The following is an 18,076-nucleotide window of genomic DNA, read 5'->3' on the forward strand; positions in this document are numbered from 1 at the left end:
TCCCTAAACCAGTAAAAGGTAGATGGAAAGGAAGGAGAGGACACTGGGCTAAGATGGAAGCCTTGAGCCCGGAGAGACTAACGAGGGCGAGGGCGGGAGGAGAGAACCACCCGCCCTCCGTCAAGGTGGCTTTGCCTGCAGTTTTTATTATGCATCGATTTTCTTATCCATCTTCTTTAGAGCCTCTTAGATCTTCAGGCTGCGGCTGTTTCTCCAAATTGTCATTCACTCCAAGCTCTCTAGCTCCTTGCAGCAGCTAAGAGGGGGTGGGGGAGAGGGCTGGGGGGGGGGGGGTTGGTGAGGGAGAAGGCAACCAAGAGAGGTGAATGAGGGTTGCTAAGTAACCGTTGCCAAGGAGCCAGTACCAAGGAGCATCCCAAGCTGCCTGCTTATTCCAACCTCCCCCCTTCTTCATCCTCCCCTCACTTAAGTTCTCTCAGGTCTATAAAGCAGCTTGATTCTGTCACCTTCACCAGCTGCAGAGCTATTTCCTCAGCTGTTCAGGTGGAGGGCTGCAGATTCCAGTGGCTGAGAATCTCCCATTCCCAGCCCAGGGCTGGTCATCATGGGCACTCATGTTTGGTTCAGAGGACGCAGTTAAAAACAAATTATTAAAATGTTTTAATTTCATTAACAAAAAGAAAAATCCCATCTGCTTAGGCAGGTTATTTGTCATGGTCTGAGTTCAGAGGGTGGACCTGGTGGCCAGGTGTAGAGCCAAACTGTGTCCAGCTCCCTGAGAGGATCTGAACCCCTCAGGGAAGCTCCATCATTTGATCTGAAATTTTGCAAATTTGTAGAACAGAAGATATGTCCTATTCCTACATCAGGATCATTTCCAAACTAAAATGATATTTTAATTGTTCAAAATTCAGAAGATTTGCTGATTAGGATTATTCATGACTGTGCACTCAGTTGAGGCAGATAGACCAGATAGCACTACATAATATTTTATAACAAATTTACCTTATTAATTCCATTTGACTCAAATAAATAGGAGTTTACATCCCTGCAGAGGGAGTAGAAGATGTATATAGCAGAAAAAAACTGAAGGGGTAAACAGGGAGAGTATCACTGAGGAAAGCCAGTCTAGAATTCAAATTCTGCCACAAATAATCCAGAAGGCAGATAATCATTCTTCTGCCAAAACTCACAGGTAACCTCAGAGTCACCATCCCTCTGAGGCTAGTTCAGGGGAACTTGGGCATTACCGTGGGCTCTCATAAGTATCCCCATGGCTAAATCGACTGATGGCATTCTCTTTACTAGACCCACAGCTCCTATCATATGCCAGATATTGTTCTCAGGATGGCCAAAAGCATCCCCTGTCTTTGGTCAGAAGGGTCTCTCAGTTGTCGTCCTGTCATTACTGAGGAAAACGTATTCCACAGTCTCCTTCAGAATCTGCCAGTTTTCTACTCCCAAGAGTCAATACATCTTAAATTTTCCTGATGCTGCTTTCAGGCCGATCAGCAACACTAAGGATAAGAAGTCTTTTTATCTAAAGATTTCCAGGGGTGCCTGGGTGACTCTGTGGGTTAAGCATCCCACTCTTGATTTTGTCTCGGGTCATGATCTCATGGTTTGTGAGTTCGAGCCCCATGTCAGGCTCTATGTTGACAGGGCAGAGCCTGCTTGGGATTCTCTCTCTTCCTTTCTGTATGCCCCTCCCCTTTCCCTCTCTCTTTCCTTCAAAATAAATAAATAAATTTTTTTAAAAAGTTTTAAAGATTTCCAAAATATAGTTGTACAGTATAGCGCCGTGGTGGGTAAAAGCAAGGCTTTAAAGTCAGATCAACATAATTTCTTGAGCAAAGAACTTCACCTCTCTAAGCTTCCATTTCTCATCTATAAAATGAAAATAATATCACCTATTTTGTAGAATTCTTGTAGAATTACAGAAGGTGGGATATTATTTAATATTTGTATATATCGTGAAATGATATGTATAGTGTCTTAACATAAGTGCTCAATAAATAGTTGCTGCCATTATTACCATCATCCCTATTATGATGATTCTGGTCTACTCAAAATTAGGCAATGGATAAATCAACTCATCAAAAAACCCAAAGTTTATGTGGCCACCCAACTTTCAAACCTGAGCTAATTACCAATGAAGTGAAGCCAGAAGGCTGAATATACATATCTAAGGAACCATATGGGCCAAAGAGGGTAACCTCCATTGAAGCTGGGATCAAGCTGCAATTGAGGCCATAACCTTGGCCCATACTATCTTCTTAAGGATCCCCAATTACCTTATAAGCCCACAAAACAAAAGTCTGAATTAAGAAACTGAGAAGAACGAATGGATAAAGGAATATGTTCTATAGGACCAAAGGGAACCTTTGCTTTGATCCCTTAATCTAACCAACTTTATTTAAGTCTCTGTCACTTGCACCTCAGCCCCATCTACTAGGGAAGATGGGTGAGAAGACACCTGCCCCAAAGGCCACACAAGTCAGCGCTTATCAGCTTCTTGATGTCTGATCACCATGCCTCTTACTGTGCCTAAAGCCCACGCCCTCACAGATGCAGTCCTTAAAACTTACCTTCTCATCTCTTCAAAGTTGGAATCACATATTAAGAAAGTTGAGAGGGAAAGAGAAGTGGAAAGGAGAGAAAAAGAAGGCACAAATAACTGACTAGTAAATACAGCAGAGTTACCAGGATAGGAGGTGAGGAGGGAGACATTGCAGGGGGAGAATCAAAAGACTGAAGAAGCAAGAGTAGCAGGAATAAAATGTATAGAACATTATCCCCAACTCTACACGGTGGTTATAGAAAGAAACAGGCTTGGTAAGGAGGGAAAGAGGAAGAAGGGAGAGGAAATGGAGAGGAAGGCAGACAGCTTTTCTGTAGGAAAACAACATGAGTTTAGGTCTAAGGGGAAATTTCCCAATACACATACTGCTTCGGTGTTGCAGAGCCTTATTCTGGAAAGGACTTGGGACTTAAAACTGTTTCCTAGAAGAGATGGGTCATAGGAGTATCTGCTGAAGGGAAACTTGACAAGATATACTCACATGATGTGGAACGGAGGACCAAGGAAGTTATTAGCAATCTATTTTCAATCAGTTGGATTGTGCTAGAAAAGGGTTAATGGAGATTGTGATTCCGGCTGAAGCCTCCCCTTCTCTCTCATCCCCTAATCCAATGGACCCAGAAAAGATAATTGGACCCTTTCCTTCCTCTATCTGCCATCCCCTTGTCCTCTATCTTTTGAACAAAGCTCCTTGAGAAAATATGTCCATATTCACCCGCATTAATGTCGGCTCTGGCACCAGAATCTGCCCTGGCCTGCCCTGAGCTACATGCCCTATCCTGTCTGCCTCAGAAGAGAGCCAATAATGCTGCTGCCCACTGAGGGAGAGACTCCAGAAAGGACCTTCAGCTAGAAACTAGAGTATTAGTACAGCTTACAGATTATGAACTCTGCCCCGTATATAAATCTGGGCACCTTGGGTTCAGGAATCAGCTTCCCCATTCCCCTGCCTCCATGTATGTTCTGGCCTCACTCTTCCTTTTCCTCTTCAAGCAATATTCATTCTATCCTACCCCATTTCCCTGCACCCATAGCATGAAGTCCCCTGCCAGATGTAAAATCCACTTCAGCTCATCTCTGGTGCTGGCCTTAGTGCAAATGTTAGAAGATATACCTCCTGCTTCAGGCACAGCAAGCCCAGCTTGGACAAGGACTTGGCTGTTTGACTTCAAGGGCTATGTGGGTACCACAATTCCAAAGTGCCTGTCCATCTCCGATATTCAGAAGTGTGTCTTATGTATGCCCTGAGCAACTCAAACGAGGTATAATTCTTCCTCTTCCAACAAGTATCTCTTCAAACAAAGCAATGTGAATCGAGTCCTCTAGGCACAATTCTGGACTATGGAGCAGAGAGGTAGGGTTCCTCTTGAAGCAGAAAGAAGTACAGCCTTTACCCTTGTGCAGGATACCACTTGCAGAGAAGCTGGAGTGGGTGAAGGCTGAAGAGAGGTTAGGGCTACAATTTCAATGAGAGAAACTTCTGGTAATCTCAGTAAGACGTTCTCAGCAGTCTGAGGTGTCCCTCAGCATGACCAAGGAGGTCAGGATCTTTGTGAGGAGGAAACCATTACTCTTGAGCCAGCAACCAAAATGTGTTATCCTAACAGGAGACAGAGCTCAGGAAAGGGTTAGTGGGTATAAAAGCTCCAGGCACCAGTCTCCTATTCTTCTTACCCACTCCCAAGCCTTTCTTAATGTGACCACTCCTCTACAAGAGGCAGAAACTAATGCTACCAACTTGTGCCATGAGAAGGGGAGCAGAAAAGTAGTCAAAGGAGATCCTGGTAATTAAAGAACTACCTGAGCCTGCCGGGAGATTGGCAGACTCTGTGCTCCTCACAGCCTTGGTTGTCTTCAACTTTGGAGCATGGATCCAAGAATGACCAGGGCAGGTCTCAAAAGTCACTCAGGGTATATCTTCCCACTCCCCAAAAGCCGAAAGCCCTGACCAGCTCCCCCATGAAGTACAGAGCCCAGAACCCACTGACACTGAGACGGGAGGTAAAAGGGAGTCTCTGTGACAGCAATTTGCCTCTCTGTGTACTTCTGTCTCCATCTCTTCCCCAGCTTCTCACATCCTGGGGCATTATTTCAGAGGCCTGTACCTTGATCTGTCTCCAAGTCTCTAATAAGATCAAAGCTCCTAACACCTGTTTTGCTTGCCGACTCTTAGGCTAGAGAAGAGGGGGCAGGGTCCATCCCGAGGCAAGGGGAGGGCCTTGACTTCCCCACTTCCCAAGGCAGAGGGGAGGCTGGGAAGTTGGACCAAAGAAACTAAACCTAAGGTTGGGTTGACAAAAACGCCCCCTGGTGGGAAGGCTGCTATTCTTATTCTGTTATTGATTTTATTATTACTTCTCTTCAGGTTACAAATTGAATTAACTCATAATAATAGTAGGATATATATATTACAGCAACCACAAAGGTCTTTCTCCTAACCTCCATGCCTAAAGAAAATTCCCTGTTATTCTTTATCACAAGATCCTGTTTATTTCCTTTGAGTGTTTAACACAATCTGTAATTATTTGAACATTTGTTTTCTTGCTTATTGTCTATTTCCCACTAGGAAAACTATATATTTGAATGAGAGAAAGGATTAATGATGAATAAATCGACTATATGGGAATAAATCTACTGGTGGGATAAAAATGTCCTAATAATATGATCTATATCTGAAAGTATCATGTCCATTTATTAACAATAATACCCTTAATCAATACTCATAATGCCCCTATTCTACATCTCTACCCATAGCCTCTTTCCCTACAACTGTATGCCATGCACAAAAGTTATTTAACAATTCTTTAGCTCTGTGTTAAGCACTACAGAGAGAATATAAAAATATACAGGGTACAGTCTCCCCATTCTAGTAGCTTACAGTTGAGTAAGGGAGAAAGGGAAGACACACGGTAACTACCACTGAAGACAGTGTGCAGAAAGACTGACACAAAGACTGGAGGAGGTCAAGGGAAATAAATTGCTTCTGATGCAGATTATCCAGGAAGTCTTGGGCAGGAGGTAACATTTAAACTGGACTATGATGGGGGCGCCTGGGTGGCTCAGTCGGTTGAGCGTCTGACTTCGGCTCAGGTCACGGTCTTGCAGTTCATGAGTTCGAGCCCACGTCGGGCTCTGTGCTAACAAACAGCTCAGAGCCTGGAGCCTGCTTCAGATTCTGTATCTCTCTCTCTCTCTCTCTCTCTCTCTCTCTCTCTCTCTCTCTCCCTCCCTCCCTCCCCTGCTCATGCTCTGCCTCTCTCTGTCTCTCAAAAATAAATAAATGTTAAAAAAAAAATTTAAAAAAATAAACCAGACTATGATGGGGGCACCTGGGTGGCGCAGTCGGTTGAGTATATGACTTCGGCTCAGGTCATGATCTCATGGTTCATGGGTTTGCGCCCTGCATCAGGCTCTGTGCTGATGGCTCAAAGTCTGGAGTCTACCTCAGATTCTGTGTCTCTCTCTCTGTCCCACCTCTATTCATGCTCTGCCTTTCTCCAAAAACAAATAAACAAAACATTTTTTAAAAAGTTTAAACTGGACCATGATGATTATGTAGGATTCAGTAGTCAGAGATTGGGAGGATAGAATTCCAAGGAAAAGACACAGCTACTGGGAAGGATTTCTTGACTTTGGGCATCATTTGATATTGAATTCTGTTTATCATTAGAGAGTGGAATGCAAGGACCAGCGAAATTCAAGATAAAACTGCAGAAGCCAGAGGCTTTGAACAGAAAAGATAGGAGCCAGGACCTGGGCCCCACCTTGGGTTCCATTTATCCCCACTTGTCTTGCATCTGATCTTATTTAAGGGGTATATGGTTCAAATGGGACAGGGTACCTATTATGCCTCCATCTATATGTCTCTCATCTCCTCTCTCCCCCCACTGAGTTCTTTATTAACAATGAAATGATTTCTTAATCTCATTACTGAGAAGAGCACAAAGCACAGAAAAGCATATGCTACACAAATTAAGTTAGGTAATTTGCATACCTGGAGAAAGAGAGAAACCCCCTCCTCCTCCTTCTATCTCCATAGTCAATTTTCCCCGATCTTCTGACACTCTACGTCAATAAATATCTATATTTCCTCCTTCTCTGGACAAGAGATGCTGTTAAATGTCAAATGTAAAGTAAAGTTTGTCATAAAAATCCCTCATAAAAAAATCTCCCAACTACCGGCATTGGAAGCTGGAGGAGGGGAGTTCCTGTGCTGTGTTTGCCTTTGAACCATGTGTCCTGCCTCCTGCTTCCAGGAGCTTTGCTTCAAGTTTTCTAAAGAAGTAAACAGAGGGACGCCTGGGTGGCTAGCTGGTTGAGCGTCTGACTTCGGCTCAGGTCATGATCTCACGGTCTGTGGGTTCGAGCCCCTCGTTGGGCTCTGTGCTGACGGCTCAGAGCCTGGAGCCTGCTTCTGATCCTCTGTCTCCCTCTGTCTCTGCCCCTCCCCCACTCTCACTTTGTCTCACTCCGTCTCTCAAAAATAAATAAAAAATAAAAAAAAAAGAAGTAAACAGAGACGTTCAGCTCCTCTTACCATTGCTGCTTCTGTCAAAGCTCATTGCTTTCTATGAAATTAGTTTCACAAATGACCAGTTTCTCACAATCTCAACCCTAGATTCCTTAATTATATAATTTTTAGTTCTATTTTTTCTGGGATGGCTCAAATAGAGAGTCCTACTTGGAAGCAAAGAAGTAAATGAAATGACTCCTCTTAGTACCTTCCATGAGGGGGTTCTAGGAGAGGGGAGGTGGTTACGTGGGTGGTGTACATACAAGGGCGGCTGTGTATTAGGCTAGAAAGTAAAAGACAGGAGGGGATTGCCTTGCGGCTGCTGTTTCTCTTTCTCTACAAACCTCCTCTGATTATAGCAGATTTATAGGGGCCCCAAAGCAGCCCAGCATCTTAGCCATAAACTTCCCAGAAAGAAAACTCATTGAGGTTCCCTTGAGAGGTGATGAAAATAAATATCAGGGTTTGGTACAAACACATCAACCAGGGCCAGGGGTGGAAGGCAGCCAGTTCCTTATAGCTGGTTTAACTCCTTCAGGATTTGTACACACACACACACCTCATACCCAAAAAGTCTAACAAATATGTTCATGTTTATAGACCTACTGAGATAAATGTACCCCACTCCTTGGTGCATATTTCCACTCAAATTCAAACATTTATGTCCATATAGTAGGCACATACACATGATTTTCAATGAGTTGCTTTATGAACATAATATACGCAGCCTCTCCCCCTTCCCAAGCTCCTGACTGCAGGGTGGGGCACGGTGAAGGTGAATGAGAGAATGTCTGAGTAGAAGCTTGCATGTGTCACTAAGTGTGTCTCTGACTACATGCCACAAAACAAATAGAAATTGTGTTTTCATTATTCACTATTTGGAATTATCCGCTGTCTTTCAATTACCTCTATGCCATCAAGTTTCAATGGCCATCTATCCCTTACTAAGCTGCTATTCCGTGCAGACTACAGATTAGGAGTTAGCAGCAAAAGCTTTGCTCAAACTTGGTACAAATACTAGCTTTACAACTCACTTTGCACAAATGCCTTAACCTCTCTGAGCCTTAGATTCAACTTTTGTAAAATGAGGATAACAATACTCACCTCACTGAACTTCTGTACTAAATAGGTGATGATGGAAAGTGCTTGGAACAAAGTACAGGACAAAGTATTCGCATATGATAGCTATATTTTCATCATCACTCTATGGGCATTGGAGATAGAAAGAAGTATTACGCAAAGCAAAATAAGTCAGAGAAAGACAAATATCACATGATTTCACTCATATGTGGAATTTAAGAAACACAACAGATGAACATAGGGGAAAGGAAGGAGAAATAAAATAAAAACAGAGAGGGAGGCAAATCATAAGAGATTCTTAAATACAGAGAACAAACTGAGGGTTGCGGGAAGGGAGGTTGGGAGGGGTGGGCTAAATGGGAGATGGGCATTAAGGAAGGCACTTGTTGGGATGAGCACTGGGTAGTATATGTAAGTGATGAATCACTGGGTTCTACTCCTGAAACTGATACTACACTGTATGTTAACTAACTTGAATTTAAATAAATATATTTTTTAATTTTTTTAACGTTTATTTATTATTGAGAGACAGAGAGACACAGAGCATGAGCAGGGGAGGGGTAGACAGGGGGAGACACAGAATCTGAAGCAGGCTCCAGGCTCTGAGCTGTCAGCACAGAGCCCGACGCAGGGCTCGAACCCACAAACTGCGAGAACATGACCTGAGTTGAAGTCGGTCACCCAACCAACTGAGCAACCCAGGCGCCCCAAAATAAGTAATTTTTTTAAAAAAGAAGTTATACATAAAAGAGCTGCTCTTTTTCCTTATGAGTTTTTAAAATCTCATCAATGAAACAAGATAAGTACCTGGAGAATGGAAAGACATAGAAACCTAAAACTCTCAAGCCCTAAAATGCAATTTATTCTCTTAAATCCAAGCCCTGTTTTAAAAATTTTAGCAGATTTCAATGTTCTAATAAGATTGCTTTTTTCTTCCGTCATTCATCATTCCCATGCCTCACTGTCTTACATACTCCACACATCCACCTCAGCTTCTCATTTAAGGCGTTGACTGGAGAATTCTTGGGATAAAAAAGATAATGAGAGTTCATTCTGTGCATTTCCCTCATTCTGGGCAAGAGACCGTCTGAAGCATTCCAAACCCAAGTGAGACAGCCATACACATGGCCAGAGACTGCACCTTCCCATCTCCCCTGGTCACCCTTTAATCTCAGAAAATTCTTCCTTATGTTCAATCTCAATCTGTTTTCTTTCAACATTGGCCTCTCCTTATGACTCATCTGATTGGGGGTGAGGTACACAAACCCTCAAAAGCTTAAGAAAATTCTCAACATCCACATGATAACATTGTTCTATTGCTTATCACCCTAGGTCTCTGAAATTTTAGGTCCCATGTATTTTGCTATTAACCCATTAAAAATCATCAAAAGATCCCTCTAAAAGCATTAATTTGGTCCCTACCAGGGTGTAACCCCTTATCCAGTCATCCGGTCTCTCCTTAAACTTTTGAAAGATGAAAATAAATATCTTTGAGACATGAAAATATCATGATAATATCTTAACTGCCAGGACAGTTAAGAACTCCTATTTCAGGGGCGCCTGGGTGGCGCAGTCGGTTGAGCGTCCGACTTCAGCCAGGTCACGATCTCGCGGTCCGTGAGTTCGAGCCCCGCGTCGGGCTCTGGGCTGATGGCTCGGAGCCTGGAGCCTGTTTCCGATTCTGTGTCTCCCTCTCTCTCTGCCCCTCCCCCGTTCATGCTCTCTCTCTCTGTCCCAGGAATAAATTAAAAACGTTGAAAAAAAAAAATTAAAAAAAAAAAAAAAAAAAAAAAAAAAAGAACTCCTATTTCAGTCCCTCCAACCCCCATAGTCTCTTCAATTAGTATCACCAAATTATCACTCATTTGACTAAGGGACAGTACAACCCTGAGGCGAAGCATGACTAACATGACCTCCCCAGTCCCTTCCAGTCCATCATATGAAGTAGGGGAAACAAAATTGGCAGCAGTCATGACCCACGCAATGCTTGCCCCAGGGGAGCCCCTGAGGACCAGGCAGACTCCAGCGTGGGCATGGCAAGGTATTTTCCCAAAGTGGGCAGAGTGCCAAACCCTGGCATAGTGACTGGCGTGGGAGGCCTGGAGACAGAAGAGGAGCCAGGGCCCACACTTCTCCCTCTTCCCCAAACTCAATTTCCCCAGCCTAGGCCCCTCCTCTTAGACTCCCAATTCCAAAGTTTTCAGGCCTTCTATAGTGCTCATGTGAGGACAGACATGTATTATCGATCATTTAAGGCCAGTGCTTCTCAAGCCAAAAAGAGCATACAAATCACTTGGGAGCTTATTAAAAATGCAGATTCGGATTCATGAGGTCTAAGATTCTGCATTTTTAACAAGCTCTCAGGTGGCACTCATGCTGGTGGTCCATGGACCATACTTTGAAGAGCAAGGATCTAGATAGATGACTGTAGTAGTTTCTACAACTGTCTCCCAGGAAGAGTCTATCTATATCCTGTATATCCTCCAGATTGCAATAAGAATCATATCTCATCTTCCTGATTCAGAAATCTCACTCCATGGCACAAATACACAGTACAAACCTGGCTCATAAATTCCCTTCAAATGTGAAAAAACACATCCCTCACAAGACTTATTCTTTCATGACTCTTAAAGGTCTGTGTAGCCTAGAATTACCGTCCCATTTCTTTTCCAGCTCACCTATCCTTCTTTTATTTCCCAAATTTCTCCATAGGCATCCTCCTCCAGGAAGTTTCTCTTGGCCAATACCTCTTTCTCAGTTTCTACTCATACCTTCCCTTCCAAAGTCATGATGTCTCAATCCTTAACCAGTTCCTAATTCCTCTTATTTCAGTCCAATTTTTCTCCCCATGCAGTATAAATTCTCTCTCCCCAAAGAATCTTAGATGATCTCACAAGGTTTTTTCAGCAGTCTCTCAAAAAGCGACTAAAGGAGTTGGTAAGTATTTGGTTAATTCTCCCTCCAGCAGGTTTCTCTGGAGTCAACTGCTCCCTGTTGCAAATATGAGAAATTCCACAAGTAAGATAGTAGCTTCCTATCCCCCTCTCTCAGGGCAGGCCCCATACATAAATAGAAAGACACTGGTCCTTCTATGCCAAAACATAGAACTCTGACTGCTTCAAGAAAGATGTCTGTTGTGCCCACGCTGGAGACAGTCTAGACTTCAGGGATTCTGTGGAGTCAGGTAGAATGGGTTGGGTCTTCTATCAATTTCACTACTTCCTGCTCCTCCCCAAATCCCATGGGAATAGATGGAGAGGGACCAGAGGAGGTAGGTTCAGGCATTCTCTTGCCCCAGGGCTGTATTTTCCCTGTTGCTCTTTGAATGAACAACACTGTTCTTTCTGCTAGGTCTAGAGGAAGGAGAGAACCTCCCCTCTTGCCCTGAGCAAGATTCCACTGTGATGGAACAGACAGGATAGGATAGTCACCAGAACTCAGCCAGAGCCAAACAAAGGAAAAAGTAGAAGTGCCTGGGTACAGTTCTAGACGCTGGGTTCTAGATGGAGAGAAATGCCATTTGTCAAGGAGACTGTCCTAGGAGATAGTTTTAAAGGAGTAGCACAGGGGCGCCTGGCTGGCTCAGTCGGTTAAGCGTCCGACTTCAGCTCAGGTCACGATCTCACGGTCCGTGAGTTCGAGCCCCACGTCGGGCTCTGTGCTGACAGCTCAGAGCCTGGACCCTGTTTCAGATTCTGTGTCTCCCTCTCTCTCTCTGCCCCTCTCCTGTTCATGCTCTGTCTCTCTCTGTCTCAAAAATAAATAAACGTTAAAAAAAATAAAAATAAAAAAATAAAGGAGTAGCACAGTGCTAGCATGAGAAGAGGGAGAATTTTCTACACCAAAGACACATGTAAGGCTTAATTCAATTTAACATAAATTGATTAAATGTTCATTATGTGCTTGGCCCCCAGCTGGATGCTCTGGGGAAGTGAACAAGATACACTCCTTACCTATGACCTACAATCTAGTAGAAAAAATAAAGACACACAGATAACCGTAGTATTTTATTTTTTTATTTCAGCTTTAGTGAGGAAGTATAACTGACATATAAAATTGTAAAGCTATGTAAAGTGGACATTGTGGTGATTTGATATACACATACATTATGAAATGATTCACTATGATTTCCCCACTGTGAAAGACTTAGCAATGGTATTTTAATCTAAATGTTTCATTAAATGAAGGTAAATGTTAAAAGGGCACCTTTGTTCCCCTCACTTCATCTTTACATGTGGAAGGGCTTCAGCAGGAGCTTTGGTTTTTAAAGTGTGGTCCCTGGACCAGCAGTGTCAGCATCACCTGGAGCCTGTTACAAGCTTGTTTTCACAAGCCCTTCAGGTGAGGTGACAGACACTCACTGAAGTTTGAGAACCACTGAGCAGAGTACTATTCCTGGCCTCTCTCCACATCTCCTCTCTCACTGTACCTGATTAGTGAGTTGAAGAGACAGCACTGAGCATGCCCAGCTCAGCCTCTTCCAGTTATTTGTTGGTTTTCTTTTTTTATCCAGGGCTGACCTGCCCACAGGACACATGCATTCAACCTGCTCATACATGAGAAAAATCTAATAAAAGCAGACTCTCTACTGTGATGGATGGCCGGGGGTGCTCAGTACTACTTGTGATGAGTAAGTCTGTCTAAAGTTGACGGTTTAACCACCTGTCTCTGTATCTTGATTATCAATTGGTTCTAAACATAGGAGGGGGGACATGGGGTGTTATTTACTGTACCTCTATTGCTCCAACAGTGGGTCATCGTGAAAAGTGGGCAGGATACAGGTTTAGATTTCGTGCAGTAGACAGACCTAGTTGAGAGAATAACAGGACAGAAAAAAACAGAGGAAATCCTTGAATTTTTTAACTAAGTGGAACTTTAGAAATGTCCTGTTCTGGGGACCTGGGTGGCTCAGTCGGTTAAGCATCTGACTTGGGCTCAGGTCATGATCTCATGGTCCGTGAGTTGCAACCCCATGTCAGGCTCTGTGCTGACAGCTCAGAGCCTGCAGCCTATTTCGGATTCTGTGTCTCCTTCTCTCTCTGCCCCTCCTCTGCTCGATCTCTGTCTCTCTTTCTCTCTCTCTCTCTCTCAAAAATAAAATAAAAACATTAAAAAAAATTTTTAAAGAAATGATCAGTTGTGACCTCTTGTGTTACAGATAAATAAGCAGAGTGTTGAAGGAACTGAGTGGCTTGCTCGAGGCCACATTGCTAGTTAGTGGTGGAAACAAGACAAAACCCAGGACACCTGGCTCTCAACTACGCACTTTCTGAACAAGTGGACCAAAGCAGACAATAGTAGAGAAACTTTAAAATCCAGGGATACAGACATTAGCAAGTAGAAAAAACCAACCCCAGGGATTTTCAGCATGGGCGGTGGATTCAAAGCCAAAGTGCTTTGTGCTCAGAGGAAGGCTCTGGCTCCAATCCACCTGTGCATGGCCTGTTGCCCTCTCACACAGCCAAGCCTCTGCTTCATTTTCCTGTATGTTTCCTGGTGTTACTCTCTCTGCTACAATCTCTCCCTGCTGCCCACTTATGGCAAAATCCTATCTGTCCCTAAAGAGAGCCAACTCAAATGCCATTCCTCAACAAAGTCTTCTCTGATTTCACCGATCAACCCTCACCACTGTGCCAGCCACAAATGATCAACCTCCACTCCAAATTTCCAAGACCCTTTATTTATATATTACTAATGACAACACTTGAAGCTATGCTTTACCCCCTTGTATTAGAATATAAGCTCCTGGGGCACCTGGGTGGCTCAGTCAGTTAAGCATCTGACTCTTGATTTTGGCAGGTCACGATCTCACAGTTCATGAGATCAAGCCCCACATCGGGCTCTGTGCTGATAGTGCAGAACCTACTTGGGATTCTCTCTCTCCCTCTCTCTCTCTGCCCCTCCCCTATGCTCTCTCTCTCTCTCTCTCTCTCTCTCAAAATAAATAAATAAACATTTTTTAAAAACACAGAAAAACACAGAATATAAGCTCCTTAAGGGAAGGGACCATATTTCAGTTATATATATTTTTTGTCTCTTTCTAGTTTACTTTTTTAGTGAAGTATAATTAACATACAGTTTCAGGAGTACAATATAATGATTCAACAATTCTATACATTTCTCAGTGCTCATCAAGATAAGTACACTCTTAATTCCCTTTATCTCTTTCACCCTTTCTCCCACACACCTCCCCTTTTGTAACCACCAAGTTTGTTCCTTTTATTTAAGAATCTAGGGGGATTTTTTGTTTGTCTTTTTGTTTATTCATTTCTTCTATTTCTTAAATTCCACATCTGAGTTAAATCATATGGCATTTGTTTTTCTCTGCCTGACTTATTTTGCATACTTGAGGGGCTCCTGGGTGGTTCAGTCGGTTGAGCATCCGACTTGATTTTGGCTCAGTTTATGATCCCAGGGTCATGGGATTGAGCCCCTGACAGGCTCCACACTGAGCATGGAGACTGCTTAAGATTCTCTCTCTCTCTTTCCCTCTGCCTCTCTCCCCCCCCAAACACTCTAATAATAATAATAATAATAATAAGCTGTAGCTCCACCCACGTCATTGCAAATGGCAAGATTTCATTCTCTTTTATGGATGAGTAGTATCCCATTGTGTGTGTGTGTGTGTGTGTGTGTGTGTCACAACTTTATTCTTTCATCTATCAATGGATGGGTTGCTTCCATATCCAGGCTATTGTCGATAGCACTGCAATAAAAATAGGGGTGCATGTATCTTTTCAAATTAGTGAAAGTGAAAAGCTTTTGCATAGCAAAGGAAACCATCAACAAAACAAAAAGGCAACCTATTGAATGGGAGAAGATATTCACAAATGATATATCCAATAAGGGGTTAATATCTAAAATACATAAAGAACTTACACAATTCAACACACACAAAAAACAAATAATCCAATTTAAAAATGGGCAGAGGACCTGAATTGACATTTCTCCAAAGAAGACATACAGATGGCCAACAGACACACGAAAAGATGCTCAGCATCACTAATTATCAGGGAAATGCAATTTAAAACTACAATGAGTTATCACTTTACACCTGTCAGAATGGCTAAAACCAAAAAGACAAAAAAATAACAAGTGTTGGTGAGGATGTGGAGAAAAAGGAACCATCATGTGCTGTTGGTGGCTGTTGGTGCAGCCACTATTGAGCCAGTATGGAGGTTCCTTAAAAAATTAAAAATAGAATTACCATATGATCCAGTAATTCCACTACTGGGTATTTACCCAAAAAAAAACAAAAACACTTTTTCTAGTTTCTTTTAATAATAACTTCTTAAAACCAGTAAACAGTTACAGACACAATTGAAAAGCAGATAAGTTAAAAAAAAAACAAACTTTTTTTAAAGACGAGAAAGAGCAAAGACACATCCTTCACAATACATACAGAGCTCTATTAGTGTTTCCCCATCAATATCCCATGGATGTTGTGCTCCAAAGTACCCTCCATTATTGTGCAAGGAAACCAGACAGCATCCAGGTGTGATGATGTAAAATCGAATATGTACAGGCACCGCAGAGTTCAAGGTCCACAATTCTGGTCCTAACTCAAGTGGGGTTAATCCTGCATGCATGGTGGATCCCATAGCCAAAGTAGATAGCAAACCCAATCAGCATCCAGACACCAAAGAGGGCCCAGGTGCCAAGTGTCAGCTGCATCATAAGGTAAATATTCATAAAGACGCTCATTATTGGGAGGAAAGGCAGAGCAGGGACCTTAAAGTAAAGGAGAGTGGGGCTCTGTGGCTGTCTCCAGATGACCCCAGTGATCCCAGTGATGAGAATCAGGAGTAGCACAACCACTATAATCAACAGTGGGTTTTCAAAAAGCAGTAGAACTGGCCACTGGACCAGCACCAAGCAAAGAAGAAGGAGGAGCAGAGCAAGCAGTGAGAAGCAAACATAGACAACCCGGCCAGAGAGTGGAGTGGGGGTGGAGCTGCCTGGACAAAATAGTCTCCACAGAGTCAGCTTCTCTGCTGCAGGCCCATTCTCCTCCTGTGCCTCTGCTTCATTTTCTTCATCATTCAATTCAGGCTGATACCTGACAATGAGAATACAAATAGCCACCAGGGAGTAAGTAAGCAGGGTCCCAAATGACATGAGGTCCACAAGATCAGTGAGTCTAAAGAAGGATGTCATCAACGCTGTGATAATGCCCGAGACCACAGTGGCCACAATGGGGATGCTTGTTTTGGAGTCTATCCTGGCAAGGACACCGAACAGGAGGCCATCATCTGCCATGACGAAGGTCATCCAACGAAGGAGAAACATAGAGTCCAAGATGCTGGTAGAAAGAGCACAGAGGGCTCCAATAGCCACGACATAGCGGGCAGGGGCCCAGCCAATATGGAGAAATGCCTCAGGCAAGGGGCTCCCAGGTTGAAGCTGGTAGTAAGGCACCATAAGTGTAAGTGCTGAAGAGACCCCAAAATACACCAAAAAGCAGATGAACACTGAAATCACAATGCCCATGGGGACAGAACGCTGGAGATTTTGGGCTTCTTCGGCAATGGTAACAACACTGTCGAAACCAGTAAATGCATAGAAACAGGTCGCTGCTCCACGGAGAATCCCCTGGAAACCGAAAGGCACAAATCCTCCATAGCCCAGAGGGCCCAAGGGAGAAGTGTCATTGAGTCTAAACATGGTCATTATGTAGTCCTCTTCTGTAAGCCGCCAGTTGTGCAGTTTCCCCTTAAGAAAGCCAGAGATGATGACAAAACCAAGAACCAAAACATTCACCACTGTGAACACTGTAGTAGCTAAGACAAACTCACTAGCCCTGACAGCCAGCAGTCCGGTGAACAACAACATCAGGCCCATGGCAAAGAAGTCTGGATATTCTGCAAAGACATGGGGAATATTCAGTGGGATGCTCTCATGCAAGGTCTGAGAGATCTGGTTCCCAATCAGGTTGTCAAAAGCTAAGCTCCAGGCCCGGGCCACACTGGCTGCACCAGTAACATAGGAGAGGATGAGGTTCCAGCCAGTGATGAAAGCCCAGAGTTCACCTACAGTGACATAGTTGTACAGATATGCAGAAGCAGAATGGGGAACCCGGGCGCTAAACTCTGCATAGCACAGAGCAGCCAACACAGAAGACAGGGCGGCCACCAAAAAGCAGATCACAATGGATGGTCCTGCTTTATCACTGGCTACCTCACCAGCCAGGACATACACACCTGCACCCACTGTGTTGACCACACCCAAGGCCACTATATCCAGAGTGCTCAGCCTTCCGGCAGTGGAAATCTTAGCCACGTATTGCTCCAGCGTATGTCTCCGTACCAGCTTTTGACCAAATCTGCGAAGTGCCTGATACAACATTCTAGCTGGAATTGAAGAGGGTTCTAGGATCAAGCCCAGTGAGCAGAGAGTCTCAGATTGGGTTCAGTGAGGCTGAGTTAAGCCGAGTTGAGTTGAGGCTGTCGAGTTCGGGTGCTCAGGTTTCAAAGCTGCTGCTTCATATTTCATCTTATATGTGCTATCCCTCCATAATGCCTAAGACATAATAAACAATAGATATTTACTGAACCCATATTCAACCAACTAACCAAAGCTCAGAAGTCACATGTCACCTGTTGCAGCCCCAAATCACAGAAATTGACACCAGAGGACACTCCAGAAAAATCAGCCCTGCTTTCCCCCCAGAAAAAGTGCCAAATACCTCCCAACATTCTGCCTTTTTACGCACCACATGACATAATCCCATTTGGGTTCGTCTAACTCATGTAGCTTCATGTACTAATTAAGCTGTAAGACACAACAGGGCATGAATTTATTGTGCAATAATTCACACGCGGGATGTTTGCGCAGTGCTTGGGCATGAGTTATGACACATTAATTCACGGCCTAGAGGGCCTCATTGCAATTACAGAACCATTTTTTAAATATCATCTGAGTTTAAAATACAAATATTGGTC

General features: G+C 43.5%; 1 protein-coding gene across 21 annotated transcripts in view; it reads right to left on the reverse strand.

Moving 5' to 3' along the window:
- LOC131519491 (cationic amino acid transporter 3-like) overlaps positions 1-18,076 on the reverse strand; it is a 112,367-nt gene that overhangs the window by 73,790 nt on the left and 20,501 nt on the right. For 4 of the 21 annotated variants that reach the window (XR_009265681.1, XR_009265674.1, XR_009265665.1 and 1 more), the window contains exon 2: positions 12,869-12,942. The exons of 12 other annotated variants lie outside the window; for them this stretch is intronic. Coding sequence is in view for 3 of the 9 variants with exons in the window: in XM_058742555.1 (XP_058598538.1) it covers positions 15,699-17,480 (1,782 nt within the window). In the remaining 6 variants the exon portion in view is untranslated. Of the gene's footprint in view, positions 1-11,718; positions 11,883-12,868; positions 12,943-14,718; positions 17,655-18,076 lie in introns of those variants that run through there. 5 more of the 21 variants (XM_058742555.1, XM_058742557.1, XM_058742556.1 and 2 more) reach the window with 3 other exon arrangements.

This window comes from Neofelis nebulosa, chromosome 8 (assembly GCF_028018385.1).
Source record: "Neofelis nebulosa isolate mNeoNeb1 chromosome 8, mNeoNeb1.pri, whole genome shotgun sequence".
Taxonomy (NCBI): Eukaryota; Metazoa; Chordata; class Mammalia; order Carnivora; family Felidae; genus Neofelis; species Neofelis nebulosa.